The sequence below is a fragment of the Schistocerca americana genome, chromosome X (genome assembly GCF_021461395.2).
Source record: "Schistocerca americana isolate TAMUIC-IGC-003095 chromosome X, iqSchAmer2.1, whole genome shotgun sequence".
NCBI lineage: Eukaryota > Metazoa > Arthropoda > Insecta > Orthoptera > Acrididae > Schistocerca > Schistocerca americana.
Genome location: NC_060130.1, coordinates 810,439,720 through 810,454,087, shown reverse-complemented (window position 1 = coordinate 810,454,087; position 14,368 = coordinate 810,439,720). Strand labels below are relative to the sequence as shown.

The 14,368-nt window shown below is 36.7% G+C and overlaps 1 protein-coding gene across 2 annotated transcripts in view; it reads right to left on the bottom strand.

Moving 5' to 3' along the window:
* The window catches only part of LOC124555148 (disks large-associated protein 1-like), a 93,575-nt gene that overhangs the window by 37,057 nt on the left and 42,150 nt on the right, over positions 1-14,368 (bottom strand). For both annotated transcript variants that reach the window (XM_047128965.1, XM_047128966.1), the window contains 2 exons: positions 3,475-3,762; positions 2,565-2,843 (listed from right to left, as the gene is read on the bottom strand). In XM_047128965.1, coding sequence (XP_046984921.1) covers positions 2,565-2,843; positions 3,475-3,762 — 567 coding nt within the window. The remainder of the gene's footprint in view (positions 1-2,564; positions 2,844-3,474; positions 3,763-14,368) is intronic.

The following is a 14,368-nucleotide window of genomic DNA, read 5'->3' as shown; positions in this document are numbered from 1 at the left end:
AGGTCCAGTACAGGCTTTTCTTGACCCATCCATCTCTGACCATATTGGCATGTTAGATGTCTTCCTACATTGGCTGAAGAATGTGACTCCTCCAACAGACACTTACCACACTCTCCAGCCATGTGCCATGGGTGAAATTTGAGCCCTGACTTTAATAAAGACCATTACATTTCCAACACATTAGTACTAACTAGGACAATAATTCATACTGAAGCCAATGGCAACTCTTAATCACACATTTACAAATATTTTACAAATGGTTCAGTTGTGGACCCATGTTTTTGCTTCTATCATATACTTTCAATCATGTTAGTTATTACTATTAATTATAATACACTATATATCATTCTCAAAAGTATGAAATGCAAAATTTTTACAATACATAATGGTGTAATATGTTGATGTGTGATAACTAAGATTTTCTCACAGAACAGTTCATGTTGCAAGGAAAACACTATATAGGGTGGTCCATTGTATTGACTGGGCCAAATGTCTCACAAAATTAGCATGAAACAAAAAAATAAGAACAACAAATCTGTTCAAGTGTGACAAGAGAAAACAGATGGCACTATGGATGGCCCACTAGATGGCACTGCAATAGGTCAAATTCATAGAAACTGCATTTTTTTAAATAGGTACCCCAATTTTTTATTACATATTCATAAAGTACATACATAAATAGGAATGGTTGATTCGGAACATCTATTTCACTTTGTTATGGATGGCGCTGTAAAATTCTCACAAATGTAGCAAAGCACCCAATAGTACTGTGTGCAATTCATTACTTAAATTAGGTATAACAACATGCTTGTCCAGAAATAATAATACAATCCTGTTAAAATGGAATGTTTAACAGTCACAGAAAAGGTAGGTATGGTATTTACTTATGGCTATTGTGATCAAAATGCCCAACAAGCTTGTGCTTTGTATATTGATCGTTATCCTGGCACACAGCATCCAACTGTTCAGACCTTTTGTCGCATAGTTAATGCATTTAAAGAAACCGGAAGCGTTCAGCCAAAGAAGAAGTAGCAAAGAAGAACTGCAACAAATGAAGATGCCCAAATAAGTGTTTAAGCTGCAGCTGAGGCTAATCCACACATCAGTAGCAGAGAAACTGAACAAGAATCAAGACTTTCAAAAACATCTGTTTTGAAAATTCTTCATCATCATACATTCCACCCTTACCCTATTTATATGCACCAGGAATTTCACAGTGGTGATTTTGAACATCATGTAAATTTTTGCCACTGGGCACAAAATAAATTACAAGACGATAACAGGTTTCTTTCAAGAGTTCTATTTAGTGACTAAGTGTCATTCACAAACAGAGGTAACGTAAATCGGCATAATATGCACTATTGGGCAACGGAAAATCCACAATGGCTGCGACAAGTGGAACATCAGTGACCCTGACGGGTTAATGTATGGTGTGGAATTATGGGAGGACATCTAATTGGCCCTTATTTTATCGATGGCAATCTAAATTGTGCAATGTATGCCAATTTCTTAATTAATGTTTTACTGATTCTACTGTAAGATGTTTCACTTCATGACAGAATGGCGATGTACTTTCAACATGGACGTCCGGCACATAGCATGCGTGCAGTTGAAGCGATATTAAATACAATATTTAATGACAGATGGATTGGTCATAGAAGCACCATACCATGGCCTGCACAATCACTGGACCTCAGATCTCCGGACTTCTTTCTTTGGGGAAAATTTAAAGATATTTGTCATCGTGATCCACCAACAATGTCTGAAAACATGCATCAGTACATTGTCAATGCATGTGCGACAATCACTGAACGCAATCTACTCACTGTTGACAGGAATTTTGTCACTCATATTGCCAAATGCATTGAAGTTGAAGGACATAATTTTGAGCATTTATTAATTAATGAGGTTATTATACTTGCTCATGCAGTAACAGCATGCATTGCCATAATTTACGAAAAGGTCACAAAAGTAAATGTATCACACTGGAACAACAGAAAGAAAGTCTAAAGATAACTACTTTTTGGGTTGTAATTTAAAAAACCACACTGTTACCAACTGTTTATCTAAATGGGTGAGGCATATTATAAGTGTTAGAATATTACAGCACCATCCATCATAAAGCGAAAAAAATGTTCCAAATTGAACATTCATATTTATTGACATACTATACGAATATGTAATTAAAAAAATAGCAGTTTTTATGAATTTGATTTATGGCAGCCTCATCAAGAGGGCCATTCATAGCGCCATCTGTTTCCCCCCGTAACGCTCTAACAGATTTTTTGTTATTTTTTGTTTGATGCTAATTTCGTGAGATATTTCACCCGGTCACTATCAATGGACCACCCTCAATAATGCTTGCACACTTAAATAGGTGAAATGAAGTACAAGGTACTTTTGTGGGTAACATTTCATTTCAAACACAAATCATCTTGTAGGATGTGATACAACAACACACATACTAAATGATGGTCAGGGTTAATATCGTCCAAGTTAAAAAGTCTTAAACAGCAACATTTAACTCTACTCAAACTTACGTGCAATGAAAGTACATATCTAACCTTCAGGAAGAAATGGCCATCCCTGATAGTTGATTCATGAGGAGTCAGAGTGGGACGTGGAAGTACAACGTCAGGAGCAGCTGGTCGTAAGTCAGGAGGAGGTTGTTGTTCTGAGGTAGATCCTGCCAACTCCGACTCTTGGGGAGTCGGTGGTGGGACACGCCGGGTTCTGCCTATAGGAAGCTGAGCACGAAACTCTGGTCTTAGGTGCCTCAGCACAGGCAGAGCTGGGGGTGAAGAACTACATACCACCTTAATATCATTTTCCGAAGGTGACACCTGGAAAGAGTGTACAACTATTACAACACCTGCTACTCTGTGCTTTCTTTATACATTTAGTCACTGATACTATTTATTAGTGAGAATTAAGTTTCTCTCAGTGTGTACCATTAAGCATCACAACATAATTTTAGCTAACTAAAAGTTTACCGACACAAATTAAGGACTGAAATAGAAAAAAAGGGAAGCAATCACACAAATAACGAAGGATGGGGAAAGATCGGTAAAGAGGAAGGAAGTGTCATAGATTGTTCACAAAACTCAACTTGACATGAACAAATAAGATGATTTGAAAAAACAATGCCAGAATACATATAAGTTACGAAGGGTAACTCCACAAAGTGGAAATAAAAAACAGAAGAAGCAATGTAAATCAATTTCGTTTTCAAATTCATGCAGTGTTCTCTCTCTTCCTCTTCCCTCTTTAATTGGCAAGGAAAACATGAGATTTCAGTATCTCTTGTTTACTTAATCATTATTATTGTGCACTGGCAACTGTGGTGATATATCCCTCAAAAGGGGAGGAGGATTTTTTCATTACTATGGTTACAAAATTTATTTTTACCTGTTGTCAGTCATGTTAAGATCTATTTTGGACTTTACCTCAAACATATGCATCTAAAATACTAACCTGTGAATCATCATCAATGGTAGGTGATTTTGGCACTGAACCACTCATTCTTTTTAAGAAAGCCTGGGCCAGGGCACCAGGCCCATACAGCCGTTCAACTCTCTGCTGAACAACAGATTTTGCAGGAGAATCTGGCTCTTGCTGATGCTGCACAAAACCCTTTTGCTGAGTAGCCAGTTCCAATTCAATAACACGAACCGCTCCAGGCACAGCCATAATGGGATGACTGCAGTCTGGATCATCAGAATTCTGGACATGACCATTGACTCTGGTTGATGATCTCCCATCCTGTTTAATAATAATAATAATAATAATAATAATAATAATAATAGAACTTAAACTAAATGATACACTATTCAGGGCCACAGCTACATAAAAATTTCAGAAGAACAACTGAACTCCACTAATGAAAGACCGTCACCTTATGAGAGACATCAAGAGTTTTGGATATTAAAATAGAACTAGTAATACCATTTGTACACTTATTTTTCAAAATAGTCTCACATCAGTGTTTCTTTCCTTTTCTTACAAAATATATATTTCACACTCCTTAAGAAGTTCTCAAAAACTGATGCCGTTCTTCATTTTACAAGAAACTACTACTAATCCAAATTTATTTGCTTCCTTAAAAGCTCTGGGGACTAATTGGAAACTGTATGAAACTACATGAATATTGCAGAGTCTGATCAATTCATGTTTTACTTTCATGGAAATATACAAATTTAGTTTCAACAAAACTGAAAGGTAGTTTTCTGTAATATTATCTTAAGTTTTCATCAAAATATTAGTGTTCTCTTAGCAGTGAATATAAATTTTATGTCTACTCTATTAACATACGTTTCTTTCTGGCAGCAGAGTGTTATCGCCAGAAACACTTATATAATAAGTTCATGCTATGATGTGAAAAATTTGAAATGAACAAAATCTGCAAAAACTTTTGAAGTTATATAGCTCCACACCAAGTTGGTAATAGATTATGCAATTCATCAAATCCTCTACAGTATCAAGGATAAAAGCTTAATCTGCTTTTGCAAGCTCTCCTATAGTAAGATGTTTATGATATTTCAATGTCAAAGGGAACCAATCGCGCTGCTGAGTCACCGTCCGTCACCAGTGAGGGCAGGGTGACATCTATAAAAAAGGGGTCAGACTCAGATCTCACTCACACACACACACACACACACACACACACACACACACACACACACACACACACACACACACACACGAGATACCTTCAGTGCAGACGTATATTAAGTGTGAACTCTAGCAGGAATCTGGTGAAGCTGCCAGCAAAGAGGATCACAGATAGTGGACACTACATATGTTGTGTGCGACATGTTGATAATTTGAGTTGGATGGAAAGCGTGCTTGTATAGTCTAAACGGTTAACACAACCACTCATATAATGTGGGAAATTTGGCTTTGAATCCTGATCCAGCACAGATTTTCATTTGTCACCACTGGATTTATTTCAATGCCAGATTGTGGCCGAGGTCCAGAGTTTCTCTTAAATCATATAATTTCAGAGTTTACATAAAAGCCTTACCCAACAAACACTTCCGTGTGAGATTATTAAAACTATTTGCACAAAATCTTTGAAATTTGGACACGGCTTTAAAGATAATGTGAGTATATCAATCGACAAATTAGAGAGACAATTTTCACTTTTCTATTAAGATTTTATCTTTTCTTCAATTCTCTTTTCTCTGCAAATCTCCAAATTCAAGTTTGACGCAGTCTGCCTCTGAATGTGACATTGTTTTATACCAAAATTTCAAGGGATACTGTTCATCATCTTTCAGTTATTTTGTGGTTTAAAATGATTTCTGGGTTCAAGCACGAAATCACATGTGTTAAGTCATATTTGAAGTATGATCTTTCTCCTAACTTCTCTAGTACGCCAATACTGTGTGATTGCATGCTTTCTTTTAGCAACAATATTTTTTGTTCATATACATTAATTTTTAGTGCACTTTTAGTAGCAAAATCTAGATTGAAATGTCTTCCCATAATCAGATTTGTTACATGCTTCAAGTCTATTTTCTTATAAGAAAAATTTTTGCTTTTTAAGACTTCTTTCAAAACTCACTGCATTAACCCTTTCACTGTTACAGACATGCTTCTTGCATTCTGTGCTGAGAGACTGCGTTCCATCCACTATGAAACACACATCCAATTTTAAGGAAACTACTAGGTGGAAAAAAAATATTTTTGCACATCTTACTGTCCGATTCATTCACTCAATGAAGGACTATTCATAATAGTTACTGTGCTGCATCAAATTAACTAAACCATTGCCCTAAATTTTAAGGAGTTTGCAGAGGTAAAAATGCATTGAATAAACTTTCTGTACGATTTATTTTAGCTAATACATTGGTGCATATGAAATGCAGATAAGGTACAACTTTATGAATGAGGAATACTTTTCTATTTCTTTACCTCAGTAATGTAAGTGTGAATATGTTCAAAAATTTCCACAACCTTCTCAGCTGCATTGGCATCTTCAATGATCTCGTTTCACAAAATGGTGTAGGAAAGGATGCAGATCCAGTTATCACAGTGCATTGTGGCCTCTGTACTTGTTAACATCATTCAAAAGCTTTAAATTCATGTTTGGCCCATCCATTGATAACTGCTTACATTTCACAAAAATAGAATTAAAGTAACTTGCTATTAACGATTTGTCATGGTCCTAAAATCATACATATAAATATCTGCACTGTAGACTGTTTCACTGGTTCATTCTGACACTTCAAATATGTCGTCTTGTTTGATTCTGGAACTCTTACTACAAAAACGCTAATCTATATTCCATAGTCCCAGCCAATGCCCATGTCTCAATGACAAAACAGGCAGAAAGCTGACAATGAGGAAAGCAGAACATAACGAGATGATATTGCCTTACCTCATGCGAGCAAGAGGGTGGAATCTAACTCAGCAAGAAGACATCACCTCACTAACAACACAGCCCGAGTTCACAAGAGAAAAGTTCCACAAGAACACCAATAAGCTTGCCAATATGGCAGAAATGCAACAACCTGAAGACTTGAAAGGCATCCTTGCAAATTAATCTGCTAATCTGCACAAATGGAGGCATCCACAATCAGGAAAGAGAAAGAAATGCTGATGGGCAACAAGATAACTTCACTCCTTACAGCAATAATTTCTAGATTTTCTATAAAGAATTATTCAAATCTTTAACTAACTCATATGTAAAGGAAGAAAGATGAAAAAATTGTACTTACAAATTTCATGCTACATGCAACACTCAAAGTTTGGGTAACTGCCACCCATGACATTATACAGTAAAAGTTACACAATATTTTATAGCATACATTTTCAGAAAGCATAACAAATAAAAGCTTTCATTTTGTGGCTGAAATGAGTGTTTCACTTGGCAACAAAATATAGGTTTTACTATAATGCATTCTAGTTTACAGCCAGGATACACAGATAATGCACATTTTTCAGTATATGTGCATGTAACTTAGTTCACACTTTTAAATTTTTATATTACAAGGAGGGGTAGAAAGATTCTCTCACTGTTAGAGATTTTTCCCAACATATTTCACAGGACTACTGTGATAATTTTGGGAGAGATCTAGTTTTGTACAAACCAGCCTTTGCTTAACTCTACCTCTGAAACATCGAGATATATCATCAAAGGTGCAGAATTTATGTGGGCGATGACAGAATGCTAATGCATACTGTGCCATATAAGGCACATAATACCAGTATTTGGCTAAGAATATTAAATAAAAATGATGATTTTTTTAACAACAATTTGCAATTCATTCAGAGTTGAATTTTCTACAGCCACTATTTTATAATACCACCTCCTGGCCAGGATGCCTTCAAAGCGTGGCATGGGCAACATAGTTATCTGACACTGTTCTACGCAAAAAATATACAGGGCGTTTATAACTAAACTTTGACTACTTGAGAGGCTCCCATGAAAAATGAGGGATTATAGGACAATGAAACTTTGTGACAGCATCTGTACAGACATGGAGGAGAGAGATAACGAATACAGTAATAAAAGATTAATTTACACATGACGGGGTAACAACTGTTAGTAGTATAAAATGTTTACATTCTAGGTTACAAACATTGCCCAATGTGACGGCCATCTGCATCCACCTGCAACCATACTAGAGATACAATTTCAGAATTATTCTTAGCATTTCTGAATGGTGGACAATGGAGTGTTCAGCTGACATGACACAGCTCACGCGATACTCCATGATTGCACTTTACATCCAGCATTCTCAGCCATGGCTACAGTGTACTTCAACCATTTGTGGTGCAATTGGCCACTGCTCTCTCCCAAGAGCAATTCCCAAATTGCCTGGTAATTCTAACTTCCAAATTATGTTCAACCGCACTGTGGAAAGAGGACCTCTCCATATTCCTTTAATGCATTTACTTACAAATAGCATCTGTACTATAGCTGTTTTGCTAAAACCACTTTTCGGAGTAAAAGCCCTGCTCACCTTGTCCAGACATGACATTGATTGGCTGAGACTAATACACACTGACACTTGTCTTTCAACCCTATCTTGCTGTACCAGTAGCTGCACCTTACCAGCAAGCCATGGCACACTACTAACAGTGCAAATCCTGCAGTATACAGTCTGAACATCATTCCTATGAAGTTGATTATCCTTAAAGTAAACAGTTTTCCTTATACACTGGCTCAAGAAGCAGAAGTTTAATTATAACCACCCTGTATATTTTTACTTTTTGCTGCACAAGATTTCATTAAAATTACTTTAATTCAAGCTCATTTTTAATTGAGTCTGTTATCTTCCATTTTCTGCTTTTATTAAGGAATATATCTGGGATTTATATTCTGTTGTGTATAAATTCCACTACAGTTATTTCAGCTTAGCACAAAATCAGAAAATTTTAGCAAAAAAGTAATCTTTCATTTTTTAACGTGTGTTTCAAAATCACCCATTATCATCCCTTATGTTAAACTGTTTATTAGACCAAGAAGTTTTCACCTTTTGGGTCAGGGTGTGAGAATGCTTGAATGCAAAAACTTTGATGGCTCAAAAGCTCGTATTTATTCTTAAAATAATTATTCTTTATTTGGATTCCTTTAATATTAATAATTTGTTTATTAATTTTCTGGTTATTAATAAAACTTACAACTTAATATTATTGATCTGACAAAGGAAATTCCCATATTGCAGAACTGTTTAATTACCTTCCATATTGGTACCTCCTATGCAATGAGCAGCTCATTTCACTTTTTGTTCAGTTTCCAGACCAAGTAGCAAAATCTTTGGTTCTTGAAATCTGCATTACACATTATGGACATACTGACATCTATAAAACTAAATTTTCTTTCAAGTAGATTTGGTACTAAAATGATCATGCAAGTAGCTGGGTATTCAATATTTTAAAAGAACTGCAGAAGTTCTTCAGTCTTATATCTATAAACTTTTTATTGAGTGCTGTAAACTGTCCAGTACAACAATTTTTGTGGGGAAAGAAGTGAAGCTACTTCACCTATGTTTTGTTATAAGTCAAGTCCTCACAGCATGCCGCAACCTTCTTTTCTGTGAAGTCAAGTGTAAAGTCACCAATTTATTACGAACAGTATCACTCACTAGCATAAAAGAGACAGCACAGTTTAGCATTTACTAGTAGCTACAACACATAATACTATCCGTTGTGTAAGTGTGGTACTGCCTGCAGACAAAGCTCTACAGCTCTTCCAGTTTGTTGTAACCAAGTCAAAGTACCTACATGAATGGAGTAGTTATTAACATTACGTGAGCAACTAAATGAAGCTAACAGCATTTCATTTAAGCATTGAGATTTTCAGGAGAGAGATCAAAAACAATCTGATGAAGACAAAGTACTACAGTGTGCCAACGAACAAAGCCACTTACAAAGAGCCTCACAACTGAACAAAGCCCAAGTATAGATTGGTTCTAGTCTTTTCTGGTCCTGTCATGACTGACTGCACCAACGCTGATTAAAAGTTAACTGCAGTTAAGTCAGCATGTAAACCTAGTCAATGCAAAATTCCACTTCATCAACATCAGTTAAATGAGGGAGTTGAAAATGGTTCAAATGGCTCTAAGCACTATGGGACTTGACTTAGAACTACTTAAACCTAACTGTAACCTAAGGACATAACACGCATCCATGCCCGAGGCAGGATTCGAACCTGCGACCGTAGCAGCAGCGTGGTTTCGGACTGAAGTGCCTCGAACTGCTCGGTCACAGCGGCCAGTGAGGGGAGTCAATCGCAATTAAAATAATGTAAGTTGATGCTGCATTTTGATGTTTTAGATGGCATAGATGATGAAATATTATACCTTTACCACAAAGCATCACCGCAACTGTACTGGAGTAGTTGTCGAAAGAGGAAATTCTTTCAAAGATTATGGTGACAAGAAATTTGAAGCAAGATTTCATCTTTCAAAACAGTATTATGGTTACTAGGCCAAATCAACGAAAGCTTGGAATTGCCTACTAAGCTAAATAACCCTTCACCTCCCACGAACAGAGTTCGAAAGACATTAAGCGCATGTCCAACGGATGCATATAATATAGATATTGAAAACTGTTTTGTCCACATCAAGTCTGCCCTATAGATTTGCACTATGCAATATTGCTGGTATCACACTCAGGGATGCAGGTTCTGTGCAGCACAAAACCTATGAAATGGCATGCCATATGCGCAAAAAAGTTAGATGTTGTCAAGGAAGCCGTGAGAAGGTGCAGGGCACACTTGTGCTGGCAGTTGCTCTGGGCAGCAGCATCCAGAAGTAGCAAGATACAGCTGTAAAGTGGACACTGTTGTCTCAGTACATTTTGATTTCAACCAGGATGAGAGTGTGTGCGTCCTTGTCATCCAGCAGGACTTTGTTGCAGATACGTACAAACAATAACTTGGTGAGCTGCACTTGGGAACTGTGTGGACTTGTGATGACATGCTAACTTTGTTAAACATATACTCAGGGTGTTGATTGCAGCAGTTCAAAATTTCACCAACAACTTCAGATAGTAACTGTGTGGTGTGCTGATGGATCAGGAACCTTTCGCTTAACCGTCAAGCATTTGAGCTCAACAAAGGAGAAGCGGTTATTACCATATTGTGACCCAAGTAATTTTCTCAAAGACTGTTTTCCTTAATCATCCAACTGCATGAGGGGAAGCCTGCTTATTTTGCCTTCCGTGTGATCGTGGGTTTGACTGTGATGGCAGGTGACTGGGTAGGCTTGACCATTCTGTGTCCGGCCCACGGGAAAAAAGGCAAACTCTAAAACAGCCTATACTGGTTGTAAGTGTAATTACTTGGGAATTATTGTTGGCCATTTTGAGAATCTCCTAACAAGTTCTAGTTAACTAGTTTCTTTAGGCAACCAGTGTTGGTTAGGCTACCTTTGTTTGCTGAACATCCTTTTAAGATTACAGTTGTTCCTTTAAAATTTAGCCCACTGCCAGATTTTATTGAAAGTTTTTTTAATTGTTAAATTGAATGTCTATTCTTTTATATATTTTCTTAAAGTGAATTCTGTTTTTTTTTTTAATCATATCAAAGTGAAAGTTTCTTAATCATTGGAATGATGAATACCTTTAGAATGATTGAAGCCAGTGTAAAATTCCAGTAGAAATTAGGCATCTTTGTGTTTGTAGCAAGTAAGAAAGAATTTAAAAATCGGTCATGAATGGATTTTGTAATAAATTTTTGTTTTGAAAATTTTGTTCCAGCACCTTTCCTCAATGGAACGATGTTTCCTAATCTTTACAAACAGAGTAGCCATTTAAAAATGGTACTAATGCAGATAGGACAACACCGCAAAGAATTATTACTGACTTATCGGTTATCACAGCACCAATGTCTCCACAATACATAAAGCTTCTTCCTGAGCAGAATTACTGTCTGATGTATGGTTTCAGTGCACTGGATGATTTCCTGGTGTCACTCGTACAGCGGATTATGCTCACAGAAGTATTCGGTCTTCTGCGAGATATAACACAGAACAGGAAATCTTATTTTGCATTTTCCTACCACATCACTGGATTCCGTAGAAATGGTGGAACACGTGAGGCAATACTGACCTTACAACTTATCTTAGAAGAAAGATTAAGGAAAGACAAACCTACGTTTCTAGCATTTGTAGGCTTAGAGAAAGCTTTTGACAATGTTGACTGGAATACTCTCAAATTCTAAAGGTGGCAGGGGTAAAATACAGGGAGCGAAAGGCTATTTACAATTTGTACAGAAACCAGATGGCAGTTATAAGAGTCAAGGGGCTTGAAAGGGAAGCAGTGGTTGGGAAGGGAGTGAGACAGGGTTGTAGGCTCTCCCCGATGTTATTCAATCTGTATATTGAGCAAGCAGTAAAGGAAACAAAAGAAAAATTTGGAGTAGGTATTAAAATCCAGTGAGAAGAAATAAAAACTTTGAGGTTCACCGATGACATTGTAATTCTGTCAGAGACAGAAAAGGACTTTGAAGAGCAGTTGAACGGAATGGACAGTGTCTTAAAAGGAGGATATAAGATGAACATCAACAAAAGTAAAACGAGGATAATGGAATATAGTCGAATTAAGTCGGGTGATGCTGCGGGAATTAGATTAGGAAATGAGACGCTTGAAGTAGTAAAGGAGTTTTGCTATTTGGGGAGCAAAATAACCGATGATGGTCGAAGTAGAGAGGATATAAAATGTAGACTGGCAATGGCAAGGAAAGCGTTTCCGAAGAAGAGAAATTTGTTAACATCGAGTATAGGTTTAAGTGTCAGGAAGTCGTTTCTGAAAGTATTTGTGTGGAGTGTAGCCATGTATGGAAGTGAAACATGGACAATAAATAGTTTGGACAAGAAGAGAATAGAAGCTTTCGAAATGTGGTGCTACAGAAGAATGTTGAAGATTACGTGGGTAGATCACGTAACTAATGAGGAGGTGTTGAATAGGATTGGGGAGAAGAGAAGTTTGTGGCACAACTTGACTAGAAGAAGGGATCGGTTGGTAGGACATGTCCTGAGGCATCAAGAGATCACAAATTTAGCATTGGAGGGCAGCGTGGTGGGTAAAAATCGTGGAGGGAGACCAAGAGATGAATACACTAAACAGATTCAGAAGGATGTAGGTTGCAGTAGGTACTGGGAGATGAAGGAGCTTGCAAAGGATAGATTAGCATGGAGAGCTGCATCAAACCAGTCTCAGGACTGAAGACCACCACCACCACCACCACCACCACCACCACCATCATCATCATCATCATCATCATCAGGGACCAAAATTTAATAATATGGGATATTGTTGCTTGACAGCCTGGCTCTGTGGAATCATTAAAATCTTGTCACTACTGAATTTAATAACCTGTTACATTATTATGCCACCATACACCAACGTTCAGTGCAATAAGCAAAATCAAATTATGTAGAAGTTGTGGGAATGGTTGATTCCACTTCATGTAGACGTTTTATAAATGATTAATACTATTTGTATTAAATACACTTAATACACCATAGAACATTTACACAGTGAAACATGAAACTGTGCATTTTTTGCATTCAAAAATTCTCATCAAAGCCTACCAGTTCTAAACATGAATCATTTTGAAATTTCGAGAAATTCGGTGTACTTTTCTTGATCTCTGTACTGCAGTAACAATACCCACACTACAATAACAAACTGGGAAGTGCATATAAGTACCAGAGACAGCAATTATTATCTTTGAATGTACAATAAGCACTTTCCTTTGTAACACAATGAGTTACTGCAGTCAAATTCCCAGTTAACTGAACACATTTTGCTAACCAGTGTTAAACACTGGTGCAACACAGAATTTATTGGCGATTAAGCTTTAGCAGTGATCACAGAACCCTCAGTTATCTGGCTTTTTAGTCAATGTTCGTGCAGTTGGCCCAGAGTGCTATTCAATGCAAAACAAGAAATAAGTTTAGACTATTTTTCATTGTTTAATATTTGGAAAAAATTCACAAAATTAACAAAGACAATATACATAAGATATGAACCAAGAACATTTTACGCACAGCTAAGTACTTTGAAAGCAAGTACATACTGTAGCAATGTGAGGAACTTTGAAGTAACTGAAATCTGTGTGGCACTCCACTGCATAGTGAACAACTCTCTGTAAACTTACAAGTCCATATCTGAAATGTTTCCTCTCTATTTGGTCTTTGTAAACCTAAAGTCAACGGTTTACTACAACGGATGCATGACACCATTCCTGATCAGTTACCACTATGACAAATTGCCGTATCACACCCAGTGCATTACAGGCATACAGGGTGATTCCACGTCAAAACACGCAATAATTCGAGGATTTGTAACCCTCGATCTATGATTTTCACAGTACATTGCATATTTGCTTTTACTTATTACATGGGAACTTCTGAAAAATCTTTTTGGTCTCAGACTACAACTTTATTTTGTATCAGATTTTAAATGTAGTGATATTCTGATAACTGGGCTCTGCGATAGTGTCAAAGCAAAATGGTACTTATCTGCATAAATGCCTATAACTCAGGTGTTTATGAAGCTTTTGATTTGGATTTTTTTCAGAAGTAAGGCATACAGTTAACAGATATCCATTTATTGAAGCAGTAAAGTTACAAAGAAAATTTTTAAAAAATATTAATGTGTGTTAATTTTCAATTTCACACAAACTGTAACTGTGTGAAAAAAATGTTTATATCACATTTCTCCAACCTGCTGGGAACCTGATTTTGGTCTTAAATAATCCCCTAAATTCTAAGTTTTCTAATAAAATAAAAATTTTATGACACACATCTGAAATCAAAATACTTTTTGCTATGATGGAAAAGGGTCATTTTAGGTAAGTTCATCCACTCACTGTCTCACTGCCTCAGATGCAAGGGTATCAAATTAGCAT